The 20433-nt window shown below is 40.3% G+C and overlaps 1 protein-coding gene across 3 annotated transcripts; it reads right to left on the minus strand.

Moving 5' to 3' along the window:
* Nucleotides 1-13013: 13013 nt before the first annotated feature.
* Nucleotides 13014-19280, minus strand: LOC145437214 (uncharacterized). Of its 3 annotated transcripts, none has more exons than XM_080314406.1 (3): nt 18049-19280; nt 16526-16770; nt 13014-13608 (listed from the first exon to the last, which is right to left on the minus strand). In XM_080314406.1, the coding sequence occupies exons 1-3, from the start codon at nt 18230-18232 to the stop codon at nt 13345-13347; spliced, it is 693 nt and encodes a 230-aa protein (XP_080170532.1). In that variant the 5' UTR covers nt 18233-19280; the 3' UTR covers nt 13014-13344. The 3 variants fall into 3 exon arrangements, with proteins under 3 accessions (XP_080170532.1, XP_080170533.1, XP_080170534.1); XM_080314407.1 differs by having other exon boundaries at nt 18052-19277; XM_080314408.1 differs by having other exon boundaries at nt 16526-17812; nt 18052-19277.
* Nucleotides 19281-20433: the final 1153 nt, after the last annotated feature.

The following is a 20433-nucleotide window of genomic DNA, read 5'->3' on the forward strand; positions in this document are numbered from 1 at the left end:
ATCTCTTTTGTCAATGTTCCGCGAGAGATTTTCTAGTGTGACACAAGCCGGAAAAGTTTGGGAACCACTGCTCCAAACTGTACAATTGTAAATGTACAGTGTGTAGCCTACAGTGATACAGTCCATAGCCGTGATTAGCAACGTGGGGTGTTCAATGGTGCCGCGAGATAATTGGGTATTGCAAAATTTATTATATTTATCTTCAACATAGGCTACACGCCAAGTGAATATGTAGTTTTGAATCGGAGACATGAGGTTCATGATTGATGAGGATATGACTATAGATAACTAACCTACGGATAGATATACGCAACACCAGTCGTCACGCCTGCTTGCCCGGAGCGAATTACTGCTCACCAATCTGAACGCAACATAATTGCTAATCCCATAGCTGACGACCCGCGCGCTCAAATTCAATAAAGTTGATCTTATTTGAAAGCTACTGTTGCACTGATTCCGAAAATATACATTATAATCTAATCGGGGCAATGAAACCCCCTTGAAATACACCTGAAAATCAGCATTGTTTTAAACCCTCGCAGCGACGCAGCACAATGACCATAACAATGGCCCTTGCGCGGTTGCGATTGTTCAGAACAATGCCGATTTTCAGACTTTGAGGTGTATTTCAATGGGGTTCCATTGCCCTGATTAGATTTTGATGTATGTATTCGGAATCAGTGCAACAGTAGCTTTCAAATAAGATCAACTCTATTGAATTTGAGCGCGCGGGTCGTCAGCTATGGGATTAGCAATTATGTTGCGTTCAGATTGCTGAGCAGTAATAACCTCCGGGCAAGCAAGCGTGACGACGGGTATTGCGTATCTATCCGTAGGTTAGTTATCTATAATCCGACTCCATTCACCATTGCGTTATAAAGCCTACACAGATATTCTCTGCCAAGAGAAGGGTTAGGCAATTATTTTTCCCAGTGGGTGTGGGACAGATTAGAAGCACGCGCAGGAGATACGTTGGCGAGCGGAGTCAAAAGTTCAAATTACTTTCTGCGGCGTAGTAATTTTATTTCAAAATTTACAGTAGTGAATTACATCGTTAACACAAGCTGCATGCAGAGTGGATGTGTTAATATTAGGTAACGATAAAGCGAGTGTTAATTTAGCGTCATTATTCAAAATAACGGTAAACATGAAAATCTTTCACCTCTTGGAAATATTAAAGACTAGACACGTTATTCTATTCGTATTTTTTCAGAATGTTGACTCAACATTACACACCTCAAACATAAACACGGTGACCTGATCACCACAAACTAAAAAGAAGGTTTACCTTTGATTTCAGTACACAAATATGCATCGTTCCTAATCACCTTTTTTGATGTTCCCGTTCATTGTTTTTATACTTTATGGGGGGGTGATGACTGCTAATCACGTTTAGCCTACTACTGATTGCCTTGTTTTACGAATTAGGGATTTGCAAACGCATCACGTACCAATTTGAAGCACGGGCCGTCTGATTCGTAACAATGACAACAGAGATGTTTTAAACTAAACTATATGAAAACAGTGATATGTGACTTCAATTTTTATGGCATACGGGAGATGTGGTACCGATGGATCAAAAATTACAATATGAAACCTTCAGCCGAAAATAGCAGATCTTTTGCTGTCACAACACTTTGGTACAAGCTCTATCTATCGCGGACATTTACATTGATATCCTCCTTTTCAAAAAATATTAATAAACGTTCAAAATTTGTTGCTCGAACGTATCATCGGTCCCCACCCGGTGGGTCCAATGGCACACGACCATGGGACCTATGAGACATACGCTCAAATCTCAAATTTTTCAACTTGTTTTGTTGTGTACTGTAATCTAAGCTATAGCACGCCACTGAAGAATGTTTCTTCGCCACCTTCAAGAATTAAATAGTTTATATCATCTCGAATGTTGGGATACAATCACGTTTTGAATTCCGCCGAAATTTACAAAATTAATGCCTCATACATATCACCCGCAAATCGACATTTTGACTTTCAAATACCTCGTAATAGCGATAAAACATCACATGCAACTCTGATTTACACCCTATATATATGTAGGCGTGTTTCTGTTGTTAAGTGATTATAGTTGGTCTAACTATTTTGCTTGATTTGGCTATGGTACCATAGGTCCCCCACCCTATAAATATTGTAATTGAATTGAAAATAATCCACTCAAGGATGATATTGATTCAAAAAATATGTGCCATTATATACCCTGATACAAGCCCTATACTGTACATAAAAAATTATTGCAGGTTTGTTAGTCTGGAAGGTGATATAGAAAAATGTAAATGTCGATCCAAATTATTTTACACCCCCTAAAACGTAAATCATCTGTCACAGACCCCATAACTCACGCAGGTCAAAAATATTTGCATGCGAGGAAAGATTCTGCCAGCGTGCCGTTGTAGACAAAGTCGCGTATACTGTAATCATGGGATTATCATAGAGAATTTTTTCGGTTCCATTGTCTCATCGGTACCACATCTCCCCCTACTTTGCTATATTGGCTGTATTTTGAATATGAATTACGCATACGACCTACGTTGGCTACGTAATCACGGTACATAAATTAACTCTTTTCCGATTAAGCTTATACAGCCTATATGACTGTAGTCCAGGGTCGCCTACTCAAAACGAGTCGCGGGACACTTTTCAAATTTCGCAGAGGCCACGCGCCGCAAGTATGCAATATCGAGACAAAATAGGCCTCAGTAGACTTACCACGCTATGCTCTCTAACATGGGCGATGGCTATATAGTTACCACAAAAGAAGTGATATTTTACTAAATAAGTACAAATACAATAACAAATATCATGATCATAAACTTTATTCTATTTTGGACTATGATCTGTGCACGGTACCTGACAACGCATTTCAGCGACCAAGGAATCGATATCGAGGCTAGCGAGACACGTTACTAGATGAAAGACTATCTCCGAACGCTTGATCTAGTGGGGACACCCTAAATCCCCGTTTTCTGAGCGTCTCGGTCTTGGCACTGTCTGGGCCACTGCACGTCAAGACAATATGCCAAATTACCTATTCACATCGGCTAATTTTCCCTCGATGGAATGCTATTGCGATCGCCAAAGCTGTTTCAGCTGGTGAGGAATAGTGATGTTGAACACATGCGAATAGCATATTTTTAAACAACAATATTTGGAAACTGAAATCAAATACAGCATTTCAAAATGGTCTACATAGCGTTCTTCCAAAATCTCAAATCCGATCGTGGGCCTCAAAATAGGACCTCGCGTGTTGGTGACCTCAGCTTTAGTCCATGCATTGACAGTCAAAATTAGATTTTATGTTCTAAATTCCAACTTGACAGTGTTTTGTCGTCATGGAAAGCGAATCGTTTACAGTCGTTGTGGTTGTTCGGAGCAATGACAACTTTCACAATAATGCGTATATATACCGACAGAAGGAGTTCCTTTACAACAATGGTTCTCAAACGGGGGAGGAGGGCGTGAAAGCATCTGAAGGGGAACGTGAAGCTGCGGTCAACTGCGATTTACCTCCAATTCATATTTCTTACTCTGTAAAGTCCGAATTTCATATTTGAGAATTCTCTCATCATTAGTCGTAACCTTCCATGCCATCAAACTATCCGTTGGGATTATGGTTGCGATTTGTGATATGACGATAAGCGGGGCGCGAAATTATTCACTATCATTAGGGGGGGGGGGGTGTATAAAAAAGTTTGAGAACCACTGCTTTACAATGTCCATTGTTTTTCCGTGTAGGAGAAGGTGGAGCAGAATGCATACAGTGGCACAACGGTACATCGTGAATATTTTTTAGACCCGACAGTAAAAATATACAATTATACAAAATGCATAGGCCTACATCGCTTCGATCATTTAGTAATGCCATATCAGCCGTAATCCTGATGTGGTTTGATTTTGTCAGGGTCGCCCTCTTTGTCAGAAAATGAGGAGTTTCTTAATTTCGCTGACCTGCGTAAATTTACATCGCTACCTTTCGATCGTGCATTAGGTGGATATACATCGTTTATTGTGCTTGAGATTAGTACACATATTTGTCGGAGCAGTTATTAGTCACCCTGTATGCTATTTTACGCACAGGATTGCGTTATGCTCTGAAGAAGTGGGTGGGCACATCGGGAAAATTTTGCTGGGGCATAATGGTTTTCAAAATATATAAAAATGAACAGAAGAGTGCGTAGAAGCAAGATCGTCACCAACCCTCCCTTAAAAAGACATCCCTTGATGTGTCACGCAATGAATGAGGGACTTTAAGGTGATTTTACCAACCCTTAAATCAATGTGGATCGACTATAGCCGGCAACGATATTGATTGATTGTTGATTGTGGAGGACATGACAAGGTGTTAAAGATTGAAACTATTTTGTGGCGTCCAGCGAGGTAACGCTTCATGAGTTCGAGTTGTGAACCCTAGAACTGGAAACGCCGCAATTTAAACAGGGGAGTACCTTGTAGGGATGGTGTGAACGTGAGGTTCACGTTCGCGTTCTGTGTGTGAACCTCCGAAATTTTGAGGTTCACGTTCACAAACGAACCTTGGTAGGTTCTGCACTGTGAACCTTTTTCATATATTACAATTTTCACTCCATTATAACATCTTTGGTTGAAATTTATTGCATTTATTCAACTGCGGGCCACTCTATACATGGTGCTGGCACCATAAAAAATCAACACTAAAATAGCATACACCTTCACAATCTCAAAAATTTTACTTGCTTTGTTACAAAAGTTGCTCGAAATATCCAGCTTTCCGTTTGTAAATATTTAGTGATTCTCTGCTGCGAGCTTGACTCGCAATCACACAGCATCAAGAGAGAAATACACTACATGTAGGTATAGTCAGCCAATGGCGCTTTTTCAACCAATCAATGAAATTGATATCATTGTCTGATGTAAAAAATCTAGCAGGCGTACGGGCTCAATCTTGATTTCATATGTTTATTGTGTCATAAAACCCAAATTTGTGCGATTGGGGTGTTGGCTACTGCAGTATAACTTGGTAATGGGGTAATATCGGTAGCAAGTATAAAACCCGTTTGACACTCTGCTGAATATCAACGTAGCAATACTGAGACGCCGGGATACATTGTTCGGTCTGGCCTAGACCGTTAAGGCGTAAGCCTATATACCCTTGCAAGCCCTCCTCGAAATTTTTGGCAAAGCGACGAAAGATATCGATTTTATGGGATTATTATCTAATTTGATTGCCCCAGTTGATACATTTGGCGACGTTTAAAACGTCAATATGTGTTTCAGCATTGTGGCATTATGTGGCCCGAGTCGTCGCTAGGTATCGTGTACAGTACATTAATATAGATAGGCTATCAGTACACTGAAATGTAGGGTTGGAATTAGCAATATGACGTCAAGTGACGTCATGAGGTTCACGTTCGCGTTCACACAGAACCTTTCAAAAAGGTTCGCGTTCACACGAACCTGAACCTTTCAGAGGTTCACACCATCCCTAGTACCTTGATCCGCGCAGTCAAACGCTATTTTGAGCTCAAGAAAATGGTACACCCCACACGCCGATTCTTCAGGATTTCATGGCATTGCTTAGCCACTGTTATCAGGGTATGTGCAGTTTGATGTTTTTTGCGGATGCCAATTGTGCGAAGAGATATGATGGAGATGTTAACAAGAAACGAGAATAGCCAGGGAAGAACAGGATATTTTTCGAATACAATCCCGATACACGGGAGAATAGATGTAGGACGGTATAGTTTATTCTGGGGGTCATATTGGGCCATATCATCACAATTCGCGTAGTTGCATCTTAGCCATAACTTTATGTGTCGGGCTGTGTCGTCGTGACGCGGAAAGGGATGGAGCTGAAATAACGCTGCCAAATAGTCACGCACCCGGAGGTTGCACATGCACATCTCCAAACTATAGCATCACAACGGCCTCAAATGACATTATACCACATCTCATCATTGCGAATTAAGTAGCCTACGACTCATTTCTTAAGAAACTTTGGAAATTATATACGATCTACCCGTGAAGGCAATTCACACCAGGCGCCGAAATGACCGGCGACGAATAGTCCAGCTCCCGCAGCTTGAGCCGTACATATCAAACGAGGCTCGCGGAGGAAAATAATGAGTCCCGTGTCGAAATGCGAATTTGGAATCGTCTTGGCCCCACGAAGGGATATATTCTTTTAGTTTCGTCTGATACGTGTAAGCGATTCCAATATATCAGGGGCAGCGACAACCTCTATACAGCTTTACCGGAATCTTTGGTGGAGTTTTTCAAACAAATCTAGTGCAAGACCTACCGAATTATGACATCAAACCGACCTGTATGATGCAGGGGTGAGAACATTTTTCATCATCACGCTTTATCCTCGTAACATCTTTGATGTCACTTATTGGCTATGGTACCGAAAACAGTGGACTTGAAAACGACCAAAGCAACCACGGAAGTTCGAACATTACGTGACTAAAAATAGATGATGCAAATATTGCGAACAGATAGTTCGGTTACGACAAAAATTGATACCCTACCGAGCGAGATAGTGTAATGGTTATGCGTCCGGCTTCTCGAGCGGTAGGTCGTGGGTTCGATCCCCGACCGGGTCACACCAAAGACTTGAAAATTGGTATCCGCAGCTATCCTGCTAGGCGTTCAGCAATCACGGATAGCATGGAGGAGAAAAAACACGGGGGCGCAGACTAGATGACCTCATGGGGCCGTATCGCAACTCCGTCGTCAAAGCATCTCGATGGTGCAGGCGAAAAAGAATATCATATCTCTCTCTCTCTTCGCAATAAATAATGTAATCACTGACGTAACCGATGTCGTTGTCAGCTGCAGATTCCTTGCTTGAAACGCTAAATAGCACAAAATTGTTGGTAATATTTTGATATTTATTTTTACATTTTGGCACGCTGCATGCGATAGGTTGCCGACCCCTGAACTACTGCATGGTGGGTTCAATTGCGGAGTATCGGTGTTAAAAGTAATCTAGAAATATGAAGTTTATTTTAGATCAGAAGTAATCGCAAAGATTGTTTATCGGCATTTATTTACTGACTGCTTTAATGTTATGAAGATTCCGATCGGTTTTGGACGGTATCAAGATTGACTTTTCTTAATGGCAATGAAAATTGTGAACTGTACGGAGATCACTTTTGGTAATTTTCAACCGCAAGAGATAATATGGAACAAAAATATTGTTTTCGATCACTAAGGCGTATATTACATATGAAGAGCTTCTTGGAGGTGCTGAACTTCAATATAAAATTGAATAGTATATCCATTTGAAATGAATCACAAAATACGACGTCACCGGCATCCTTATTCAATAGTATATTACATGTGTGTAATTTCCTTCAGGTATGAGGTATGTCAGGCTCCCGTTTTTAATCAACAATTTTAGTCAGAATTCGGTACGTTTCAATCAGGTTTTGCCATTTCCCTATTTAATTCACTTTTTGTGTTTTGCCTGAATTCAGCTTTACCTTTCGTATGACCGAAGGATTATCGTAAAGGCCCTCTCGTCCTCAGGAAATTATCCTGAGTAACACCAAAGGAACTTAGGAAAGGATATACGATCTACCCGTGAAGGCATAGGCAATTCACGCGTAAAGATGAGCTAATATCAACATGACATTTGTACAGACATCGTACATCATGCATGAATAACGTTCGCGTGTGCTGGCGCGTACTATATACCTGGTAAAAAGCTGATAAAACAGTAGGCTAGTGCATACCAGAACCAATTTCGCGAAGACTAGGCTATACTGAGTTTAAAATATTGATCGGATTTTATACTATGAGATTACTTAGCTTTCATTACTATGAGATATAATGATTATGATACTATGCGATCAGGAATAAGTGAAAATATTTTTCATTTCTCGACATTCATTTGCTCACTGCTAAAATGTGCTGCAGTTTAACGAGCGTCCTTTGGAAAGTATGAGGAAATGTAGCATATGGTTTCGACCAATAAGTTTCTACCGTATTAATTACGTTTCGGTAAAAGGATAAGTTTTCCCATATTAAAACCGCACTGTTGTGTTTTGTCTGAATTCAATTCTACCCTTTGCACGATAGAATTACTATTTATCAATCCAGCTCGCATCATTGGGAAACTATCATGAGTGATACTAAAGGAAGTTCGAAAATGGCATGCTACTCCTCGACGCAATTCACGCATAAGGATCAGCTATAGTTTCAAAGTGACATTTGTACATAATTCGTAGATCATGCATAATTTACGTTCAAGGGTGGCGCGTATAGACCTTTTATAAAGCTGATAAAACAATAACCGCACCAGTTTCCGGAAGACTATATGCTTTAATTTTAAAATACATAGCTGATCTTATCTTATGAGAAAAATGTGAATTCTGATACCAGGTCGTTCTCTGGAAACGATTCCAAACGAAATTTAAATCTAATATTCAAAACGCATAATATATGATCAGAGAAGTATTTTGAAATCAACGTCGTCCCGAGGAAACCGTCGTGGTATTGCTAAATTAACTTTGAAAATGGTATATACGCGTTATTCGAGACCGGAATTTTCGCGTAACGACAAGTTAATTTGAGAGTAACATTTATCTATCGTATGGTGTTTCGAAGGTCTGATTTCACATTTATCTAATAGCAAAATATATTATATATAGTTTAGAATCAATAGTCTCCGGGAAACTGGTCCGGGGTTTATCTGCTTTTTAAAGGGTATATAAGTGATAACATGTTCGCGCATGATATACGATGTATTTACAAATGTCACTTTGAAACCAGCTTATCGTTATGGGTGGTCTATACATGCAGATCGTATAGCATATCGAAAGTTCATTCAGTATTACTCAGGACAATTTACAGAGGACGGGCTGGCTGGCCTTGAAAACAGTTTTCCCGTCATACAAAAGGCAGAACCAAATTCAGCGCAAATCACAATATAACGGATTTAACTACAGTGAAAGACAAAACGTAACGAATACGGCAGAAAGGTATTGTTCGAAAATATATCCTTATCATTCTTCATACCTGCAAGGAATTCGGTGTTGCTAAATTTACTTTGAAACTGGTATATAGGTTTATAACGAACAATACATTCATATTGGCAGGTTTTCTCAATCGAACCCAAGTCAGGGTTATCATATTTTGGAATCGGGAAAGGAGGACACTTTTTCAAAATTTTCAAACTTAGAATACCGGAGGAAAATGGTCAATTTTTTCCACTTCGTGGTCGGTTGACATATAAAAAATAAAGGTGAACATTCTCATTCAGCGCCTAAAATACAGTTTTTTCTTTCGCATTATCTGTTGGTTGACTAACAAAAAGGTCATCTTTCCGGCTCAGCTCACGAAATAGCCGCCGGAGCGTTACTTCAGTGCTGATTTACTATCTCTCAGACCAATTTTGCCCTACATTCAACCAAAATTCTCAAAAAATAGGACAAAATCTCAAAAAGGTGGACATTTAGGCGTCCTCGGAGGACATTTTCAAAAGCCTGAAAAAGGAGGGCAAATCTTCCTAAAGGAGGACGTATGCTAACCCTAACCTAAGTGGTTCTAAATCGGACGACATTCAGCCAGTTACGTGTGTGAAACTTGGTATCGGCACAGGTAGCAACCCCGTTTCAGTCGTCCCTGTTACGTCGCCCATTGAGCGCCGATACGGCACACCTACTAACCGTAACTAAACCGTCGTGGTTCGTAAAACAGAGTTCCTTCTTTAATATCGACTGACAAGTGACAACTAACTGTCTTTATCGCGTCGAGAAAGTGCAAGGCTGAAGAATTGTGTGTCAGAAATCTGCATAAAACTTTACGAAGCGAGGACGGGTGATCACGATATTGACAGAGTGAATTGAAGTCAGTTTATTCCAGCCGCAAAGGCGTTAAGCGGTAACTTACCACTATGTCGAGACAGGAAATCAGAAACAGAATATTTTTCCCAATTTCTCGGCAGAGGTGTGGGCGTGGCATTGCAAAGAAAAGTTTAGCGTCATACTCGAATGAGCTGAATGTCACATTCGAACTCGTTGTCATGACTATCGATCGAACACGCCTCTGTTTTTAAAGAGGTATTCGTTGCTGATTCCTTCTCTCTAAGAAGGGAAAATGATTTTTTCTCGCGGCAATCGTTCTATTGACGCTCACTCAGTCCCAAAAATCTATAAATCACTATATCACTATATCCTTCATCCTTAATTTCTTTGCTATATTCATTTAATTCCTTAAATGACTATATATGCGGAGTTCCGCCCATCTCTCACCATTCAACTATTGCCAAGTTGCGTTAAAAGATTGTGCAAAGTAGCCAACAGCGATCAGATCCAGCATATTTATGCAATGTTTGTGTTTGTGTATACCATTCGGTTTTTATTTACAGTATTCGATTCAGAAAGTAACAGCTATACTGTACCAATATTAGTATATTACGCATTCTGAATAGTTCAAATTGTGCGAAGGGATTATGCATAGACGGCAACGGTCATCATATCCAACATGTCAGGGCGATGTTTCCAATTATGTGTAAGCCCTACCTGGAAATTAGTTGTAACTCCTTTGTGCGTATAATACATGACTATTGAACTTAGGACGTAAGTTTTATTGCGTGAAATGACATGTAACTTCGTCTGCGAAGTCGATATACAGCGATAACGCGTAACTCCGTTACTCCGTTAGGCCATATAGTACATAAATTGTTTGTTTGTTTGTTTTTGGGGTATTCATGGTGTTTGTCGACTACTATGGTCATTTACACCAGGCCGGTATATTTTCTTATTCTCCGTAACTGTCGACTTATAGCACTGCCCACCTAGGCTTTTGTAAGACACCGATAACGCGTATGAGGAGGCGAGGAGGAGCCTAGGTAAACCTCCAACAATTAGGTATCGGAATTCGGAAGTCGACCTCGGTCGGCCTCGAACCCGCACCCATTGATGTTGCAGCCGCGGATTATACCACTGCGCTATATCGTTGGTTGGTTGGAGACCTGATTAAACCACTCAAGCTTATATGATCACTTCACAATGTCATTTTCGACTATATGTACAATTGTACATGTACATTGTACAACAATGTTTTTGTTTGTCTGTTTGTGTTATTCATGGTGTTTGTCGATAACAATAGTCATTTACAGAAAGCCGACTGTCTTTATTTTGATTCCGTATCTGTCGACACGGCCCACCTCTACGCTTTTTTAAGACACCGCTTGCGCGGATCTGATGGCAAGGAGGAGCCTAGGGGCGGCCAACCCATGGCCCGAGGCCCGCGAGAAGGTTTTGAGTGGCCCGCGAGTTAGTTTTCGAAATTAGTTATATTATTATTTAAAATGAATTGCTCAGATCGTGAACTTTCAAGGCCAACCAAAAATTTGATTAGTCTGGCCGCAACACTATAGGAATGTGCGCATCACTAAAATATCAGTTCCGACGCATTGGCAGATCCTAGGTCCATTCACATTTTTAGTAAATCGTCGTACATTACAATAAAGTAGAATAGTACTAACATTTTTCTTCACGCTTCGCGTGATTTAATTGTAACACAATTTCTTGCTTATAATATTTGTACCGCCTCCTGAAAATGAAAGAAAACGCCTAATTTACGCGATTGAGTCTAACTATATTCGCAATTACGATAGAAAGCGTGTGCGCTCGCAGAAAGGTAATGACTTGATCCTAACACCTAGCGGAAACCTTCGATATCGATATGTCCAGATGCCGAATAGTCCTGTTCTTGCAAACTGAGCCCAGCGGGCGGTATACGGTAGACCCACCATATAATAAAGTAACAATATTATTGACCTAGTTCATTTACGAACTGTGAAAATTTTTCACGCTCGCGTGGCAAGTGACCCGCGCACTCGTTCGTCAATTGGATGTTGCCCTTTAGCCGAAAAGGTTGGATACCCCTGACCTAGATAAACTTCCACCACTTGGGTAGGAGTTCTGGAGTCGACCTCGGTCGAAACGCGAGCCCGCAACCCTGGTGTTGCAGCTGTGGATCATACCACTACTCTAAGCTCGGACAGTTCCCCTAATGCTACTTTGCTTAAATACTTATTTTGTTATATAATAATTTGCCATAAATATGTATTCAGACAATTCTAGGCACGGCACAACATATGCATTTCAGTTTTAAAATTGCCTTATCGTGATAAGTGAATTGCGTTGTCGCGTGTAGGTCGTAGACCATTATAGGCTATATACCAGGGGCGGGCAACCTACGGCCCGCGGGCCAGATCCGGCCCGTGACGGGATTTCGAGCGGCCCGCAGAGAGTTTCTACCCTGAAAGCGAAATTATAATTATAATATTATAATTAATATAATTATTGACGAGTTTTATGCGTCACAGAACGAATCCAAGTTTGTCAGCCCCAGAAAGATGATCATGAAACTATTTTTGTTCTGTTCAGGTCTACATATATTTGCGAGCAAACATTTTCGACCATGAATATTTAAAAGAAAAGGCGTCGTCCCAATACAGCTGATGTTGACGTGCAATTTTTACATCTACATCTACGGGTTTCTACATCCGACATGCAGTCAGAGTTCAAAGAACTTGATTGTTGACAACTTTGATCGACCACAGATGTCTGATTGACTGCAACAGCTATTGAAGTACATTAGGTTAATAAATTCGATAAATACTGTTTTTAATCTGGAACACGATCAAGCCATGCCAATTAACTCTGCCATTGGCAAGCATTTATAGCTGAGAATTCTGCTTGTGCTAAAAACTATAGTGATCAGAGATTCCCGATATTTGGGAGAGAACGCACACTTTTCATCTGTCCGCACTCGAATCGACATTTTTCAAAACCCTGCAACCGCTTGTCAGCAGAAGGAATTTTTGATCAAGCTAAGAATTGGCCACTATCTGCGCTCGCAGTCTGCTTGTGCTCCATGTTGTATTCGTTTCTATGCCATAATTGGATGTGTGCAATGTAGTTAGATGCAAGTTTTCGAAATTCCTCATTTGCTGACGATTGCTCATGAAGAGTGTCAGCTCGAAAAGATTCGGGTTATAATATAGTTTCGTGATGAATATAGTATTATAATGTACATTGTAGGAGAATATTACATCTACTTGACATGCGAAAAGTAAGTGAGTAAATCACCATTTACTACGAAGTAGAAGTACATACTTTACTTGAGTAAGCGCTGTAATTATCGGAAAACTACTTGAGTACTTCGAAAAAGTAGAAGTACTTCGTTACTGATCACCTCTGATTACTATGAACTTCTAAAGTACACATTATGCAATTGGAACATTTTGACGCTTCAAGTCATTTATTCGTCGTTGTGACGCATACTCTGTTCATAATGTTATTTTCTGCATCGAGACCGCAATGTACATATTTAGATCAACTTTCTCAGTTCAATGTTTCGTCGGCGGCGTTTATTCTGTCGCTGGAACGACTGATCGTTGGTTTCTTTCTCGCACATCACTCCATGATAACGGTAATAATTAATGTAATTCCATATTCCGAAGTCTGAAGAACCGTCATTTCTGATGAGCATAATCAGGTACTTGTATGACGACAAAGGTCTTGGATATCCTGGATACCATTGAAGTTGATTCGAACGTTTTTCCATTCCTGATCGGTAAAGCAGAGTTGAAGTCTGTAAAAAACGATCGAAGTACTTATTAGTACGATTATTTCTGAAACGCCGATCACAGTTGCAGCAAAATGGTACAGTTGCAGAGATGAGCATGGATTAGGATTTGGATTTGAAAAGACCGGATTTGATGATTTTGCCACCAAGCTCGCGTAGATTTCCTCTACTTCTGGTACTTACTCTAGATCTTTATTTCGCTACTTCTACCTCTACTTCGTAATATTTTGTTAACTACTTACTTACTTTCGCTATTTTCAGTTTGTCAAGTAGAAGTAGTTTAATCCCCCAATTAGAAAGATAGCTTAAGGAATTTCGGGGCTGTTTTCACGTAGTACCTACAATTAATTTTCATAAAAGTCATGTAATACTCGAAATTTTCGTTGCGCTTCGCGCACTGTAGTTATGGAGTCACAATATGCTTTAGCGAAAGTATAACTGAATATAATTTAGATACCAGGTTGCGTGGTTCCGTCCACACCGCATTGTCGCCTATATCAAATATTTCATCACAGTAAGTATTGCCCCCATAACGTTTGAAACTACCGTTTTGCAATAGCAATCACCTATTATACCTAGCAGCCCGTGACGTGTCCTAATCTGGAAAAGTAGACTTTGACTTTTTTAACGTTAGACCTGTTTCAGCTGACCACCAATGAAACTTTCTGGACAAAAGACATGAGAACTATTTTCCGCTTTTTAGAAGTATTTTTTGTATTTTTCTGTCGATTACGAGTATTATACGTTTGAGTTCTAATTAGAGTTTCAGTTCTTTTGTCTGGAGACCATACATGTTGAAGTATAAAAGTAAGTGTAGTAATGTCTTATATTTTCCAAAATTAAAGCTATACACTATATGGCATTATTACGATCTGGCATATTTTTAATTACCGTGTACTAATCACGCAAAGTGTTAAAGCCGTGTGCGACACAACTTCTCCGTATTGCTCTTCGACTGAACTAGGGGCCTTATAATATGGGGGAGCGCGCCATGCCATGATAGTATCTAAAACGGGGTGTTCGAGTAAACAGAGGATTAGTATCGCATTTCCATGTCAACACTATCATTTACATCCGACGATGTGAACGACTGCTTCTTCTGTTTAAGATTGACACCTCCTGGGATGCATCAATATAATTTAAGCTATTTACATCTTCCGCATAGCTCCATTTGCAGCTTTTGACAGTCCATGCGAACGATTTACGATCGTTTTCACAACTACTTACTTACTTGAGTAGATTTGAAGTCAGTCAATTCTACTTCTACTTCAAGTAGTTTTAGGTTGCTTATGTAAGAAGTACTTCTACTCGTACTTGAGTAGATTTTTTCGTCGCTACTTCTACTTCTACTTGAGTAGCATTCTTGACTACTTTGACCACCTCTGCCAAAGATCAACATTGCCAACACTCTACGCAGAAAATATGAATTTGGAAAGGTTAACACTGCGAACAGGGCTACATCGGGATCGCTATTACAGTGAATAACATTTCATGCTGCCAACATAAGCCAACAAGCAATGTCAGCTGTATGCAAATTTGTTCTCCAGATAAAAGGTTCACAGTGCCTTTGTTATAAGCAGAGATGGTCGGTAACGAAGTACTTTTACTTTTTCAAAGTACTCAAGTAGTAAATGTTGCTTCGTTCCGTTAACACTGCATTACCGCCCATATTACCTGTTTATTCACATTAAATATGGTTCATCAAAACGTTTGGAACTACCGTTTCGCAATCTAGTGACAAAAGCGCACAAGTACAGCACACGCGCGTCAACGAAGAACAACTACCATAAGATCAGGACTGAATACATGAAAACACATTGCTCTATCAAGTATGCCGGACCCCAATTGTGGAACAGCATCTCGCCGGCTATCCGACAGTCGTCGAGCATGTCCGCATTCAAGTCGAAATAGAAGCAATTTCTTCTAAATCAATACTAGCCAGTCTTCAGGATTATCGGACCACGACCTAACATCGACCTCGCCCTCCGCCACATGCCACCCCATTTTATCGCTTGCGTCTTATATTCTCTGCATTACTTTTCATTCAGTGTGCATGTCTCTTATTTACTTCGTCTAGGCTCAGGTGGGTGTCTGATCTTAATGGCTACTCCAAGTTGTTTCGGCACCTTCCTATCTTTTCATTGTATCGCAGTCTTGTGATGTTTTGAAACGATGAAAATATTAATAAACCTGATTGATTGATTGATTGAGTGTATAGGCCTACTTATGAGCATTATAATCTAGAAGCACATGGCGTGTCCTAATAAGCTGGAAAGTGGCCTCTGACTTTTTTGAGCGTTGAAGCTGTTTTAGCATACCACTGTTGAAGCTTCTGCTGTTAAAAATTTATACGGCCCCACTTGTATCAGTATGAATTAAGCTCTCTGCACCTTTCGCATAGCTCAATTTGCAGCTTTTGACAGTCCATGCGAATGTAATATATTGTTTTCACAACTACTTACTTACTTATTTACTTACTTGAGTCGATTTAAAGCCGCCGAATTCTTCTTTTACTTGAAGTAAAAGTATTCCTACTCGCATCGTAACTTTTACTTCTACTTGAGCAGCTTTCTTGACTACTTTCACCACTTCCGGTAATAAGTTACTTTTGTGAACGCGTGGCCCCGATTACTGAGCATCGACTATCTCTGACACCAAGCCCAAGTTAGAACCATCCCGGCTACTTGTGGATAGCTCGCTGTTACCTGCAGCGTTGACTCTTCTTCAAATAAAGGGAGTGTCGTACGCCTGGACGGATTGATACAATCAGCAATTAAGATCATAGCTTTTGCTGACTTGAAATTGACTCGATATCGGAAAATTAGAGATCACTTGATTTGATTCGAGTGAATCGAGTATCGAATGTAGCGACGTAGTCCGAAAACTGTGTGACTGTAATAAGTTAGAAATTTATGCAACTAACCAAGTTTTTATATTCCATTCCTATCCATACGTAGATCAACGATCTACCAGCTGGTATCTTCGTGAGAGCGAACTCGTACAACGTGGATTGTTGAATTCGATCATGAATTTCAGCCAATTGAGCTCCTTGCTTTTCGCATTCTGCAACTGCTTGATCATACGTCATAAGACGCGATGATCTCAAATGAGGAAGAGTGAAACACTTTCCAGAATGAAGCAGCCCTCCTCGTCTTCTACAGTCATCTTCTGCAATGTAGAGAATAGTCAAGCTCTTGATTGGCAATGTCGTCACAAAGATCATTGGTACGGTTGATAGGTAGCCTATTCGATTCAGTAGCACAAGTTATATCATGTATTACGTCAAACTGAATCAAGCTCATTAATCAAGTTACTCGAAGACGATCCTCATATACTTTGATTTATATGTATTTGTGCTGTAAGTCAGAGTCAGATTCGTGATATTTGTATTCCTCAAATAGGTTTATCGTTTTCCTATAGCGAGGCAATATTTTCCTAAACATTATATGATCAAACGAAATTAATAACAATAAGGGAATGGTGTCTTGTGTTTAGCATGCCTAGTATCGATGTGAGGAAGCGACACGTCGTTCTTGTTGGTGTCCTGGTTATTGCTATATAGTGAGGGCGAGGTCGATTCATTCTCTTTCGCTAGTCTTATTTTGAGAGCAGAATGTCGCTATCATCAAATACATTTTATGTCGAAGTATGGCGGAGTTGAGCGCATGGAAGTTATGAATGTGCTATCGATCAACATTTCGAGAAAAAATGTGGGCCAAATTAGAAATAGGGGCGGACAACAGGTCGTGGGCCGCAATCATGTCCAATTGTCCATGCAGGCCACCACCATATTGTCATTTCCCTACAATCTGGGCCCAGCGGTACAAATTCGACCCGCAGAGGAAAATGTGGAACCCCGTGAAGAAATGCTAACTTGGAATAGCATGCGTTACCTAATCTGTGTCGTTTGTGAATGGCGTAATACAGGACTTACTTACTGCGGAAAGCGTGTGTGTGTATCCGGGAATTGGAATTACACGTATAAAGGATAGGGATCGAATTCCCCGTGGAAGGATGGGCGGTCTGGGGGCCTGTAAAGTGCTGTTACGGCATTGCGTAAAGCATACTCTTTGTACTCCCCTTAATTCATCAAATAACTTGGCTAAGCTTTGCTTTCTTTGCCTATCAAGCTTTTTGATACAGAGCAAATATTTCAGGCACTTTTGTCACCAAGTCCTACACGTTCATGCGAGTTGCCGGAGAAGATTTGCTGTGATATAAGATCATGCAATCGGAGATTGAACACTTCTTAATCGGTCGAAATCAACCAGTGACAAAAACATGTCGATTTGACGAAAATAGTCATTCAACTATAGGGTTGCATTTAAAACAAAAATCAATTTAAAACAAACATGTTTGAAACAAGGCCAGTGTTTAAAACATGTTTTTTTTTTTAAGCCATGACGTCACGAATATCAACTCGGTCGTTATCCACCCTCACTGGACTACCTTTAGGACCTGTTTTGCCTGGAGGGCACTGGACTCTTCCGCGATGCGGTTGGTTTTCGGCTCGTCCAACTTCAGAAACGCCACCTTCGATGTTCTTGCAAATCAAATGTTGTTCGCTATTCGACACCACGCACCAGAACAATGCGAGAACAGAAATCAACCCCGAGACGGATTTCAACATTATGCAACAATGATTAACAACAATCTACAAGGTATGGTACAAAAATGGCTCAAATCACACATATACATATAAGACCTCGCGAAACTGTTGGTACCAAGTAGTTATAAATCGATTTATAAATCGGCTGGTATACACGATCTCGTCTTAGGCCAATCGATAGGTTATGCGATCGACATAAATTATGTTTTTGGAGTGACTTTAGACTTCAGATCACCATCAAGTGGGATGTATAGCTGGATTTCGGTATATTTGAGTTGAAAATATATAGGTGATGGATTCACATTCAAAAGATTTTGATTCCGCATGGCGATGTCGGTTCATTGTCTTTTTAAATTGACACTGCACTGTCAATATAATGTGTTTGCAAATGAAAGATAAAATCGGGAAAAATATTTTGGCCGCAGTCATATTCCGCAGCAAGTGCAAATGAAGATATCACGCCAGCAATTTCGCAACGGGATAAGCAGCGGAGACTTCCAGCCGCGCTACTTGGCGTGGAATGGGGATAGTTGCACTTTTCGTTTAGTTCCTTACGATGGATTTCTGAAGAAAATGAGTGCGGACAAATTTTTTTCCCGGTTTTGTCTTTCATTTGAGACCACATCATACGTAGAGCGCAGTGCCCCCTAATTATAAGCAATGACGCGTCGAATCGATGATGTGTACAAAGTCAAAGAGGCGGTGTCGAACAGGTCTGACGAGGCTGTATACTGTGTAATTCCAAAGGGGATGGAAAGACTACTTCCCGAGTAAATACACCGAAAAGGGGATCGAGACAATGATATAGGCCAGGGGTCCGGAACCTATGGCTCGCGAGCTAGATATGGCTTCTTTGGCGATAAAATATGGCTCTCTGATAAATTTCAAATTTTGCACATATTTCACATCTTATTTATCAATTGTGCTCCAACTGTTATTAAATCTTCATAACGGCCGGAATCATTATTCTGGAGACAGTTATGAAGTACCTCTTGGGTGAAGACGGTGACTTGTGTCACTTATCAAAGGGTATTACGGGCTCGGAAACCCCTTTTAATAATCATGAAATGTAGGCCTATGCCAATTTTAATTGTTCATTACTTAGAGGTATACATCGTCAGACGTCACGGAACAAGAAATATGCGACAACAGCTACGACGGACCAAACAAGATTATGGTACTGAAGGGCTACACCATCACCAAACTCGAGATATGGAAATCAAAACGTCAACTCGATGTTGCGAATGAATATGCGACGACGGACCGAATATGGGCCATAACCAACAGCATATCGAAGAAGGTGGCCAAAGAATTACGCGAACTATCGAACAACACGCGATAGGCCTAAAGGCGGCGCAAATAACCGTTTTTACAAGATCGCAAAATGCAGTAAATATGCTGAAATATGACTACATGCATGATTTTTTCCCGCGTATATACGCATTATGCATGTTGAATTGTCATTCCATATACATCACTGTCCCTATATGATTTTTACGCAAAATGCATCGCCTTTTTTCCATTTTACGTATGCAAATAAAACTGCCATTTCGTGCTAACTGCCTACCTCCCCACCAACACCCCACCCTACCAAAACCACGCACAAGGAGATAGCGCCAACCTGGAAATGAGATAATTTACCGAGTCCCCATAAACATATGGACAAACGCGGAACATATTAAATTCGAAGAAACTTACCGAAATAAATTTTTAGAAAAATTCGAGATATAAATATGACTGAAAATTTATCTTTAATTCCGTCACGCTTCGATAAAACCGTTCCACAAACACCCTAAAGACCATAATCCCAGAAAAATACCATTTATAAATAAAAAGAATGGCGCGGGCATACAAGACTTGAGATCTTAAGTCAAGCCGTCAAACATTCATATAGGCACGTACTCCTTTTCTTGCTTTGCTTATTATGCTTTATTATGCAATTTGAAATAAAATCACTGAAGAGAGGTATACATCGGACAGATCTAAATCAGAAAGTTCGATACGAAATTAGAGTAATTGCGAAATCATAGTTGGTCTCGCGCCGCCCGCGAGTATTATCATAATTCGCTGTCATCCCACGACATGATTGCACAATGCGTTGAATATTCAGAAGAAAATAAGCCTAGACAATGCAGTTTTAAAATTGATATTGTTTTCCTGATCATCGGCTCGAAATTTAAGTTATAGCCATCCATTTTCCCAATTATTAGGTAGCTTGTTTG

Source organism: Botryllus schlosseri, chromosome 4 (assembly GCF_051294905.1).
Source record: "Botryllus schlosseri isolate E-star chromosome 4, Bs_hap1, whole genome shotgun sequence".
In the NCBI taxonomy this organism is placed as follows: Eukaryota; Metazoa; Chordata; class Ascidiacea; order Stolidobranchia; family Styelidae; genus Botryllus; species Botryllus schlosseri.

Bases quoted from the DNA above. Each gene is read 5' to 3' on its own strand.
- LOC145437214 (XM_080314406.1), bottom strand. From the start codon at position 18,232: ATGTTGAAATCCGTCTCGGGGTTGATTTCTGTTCTCGCATTGTTCTGG. The intron at 16,771-18,048 runs GTCCAGTGAGGG...TCTACATTGCAG, and splicing joins CAAAACAGGTCCTAAAGGTA to AAGATGACTGTAGAAGACGA. The intron at 13,609-16,525 runs GTTAGTTGCATA...CGTTTTTTACAG, and splicing joins GAATGGAATATAAAAACTTG to ACTTCAACTCTGCTTTACCG.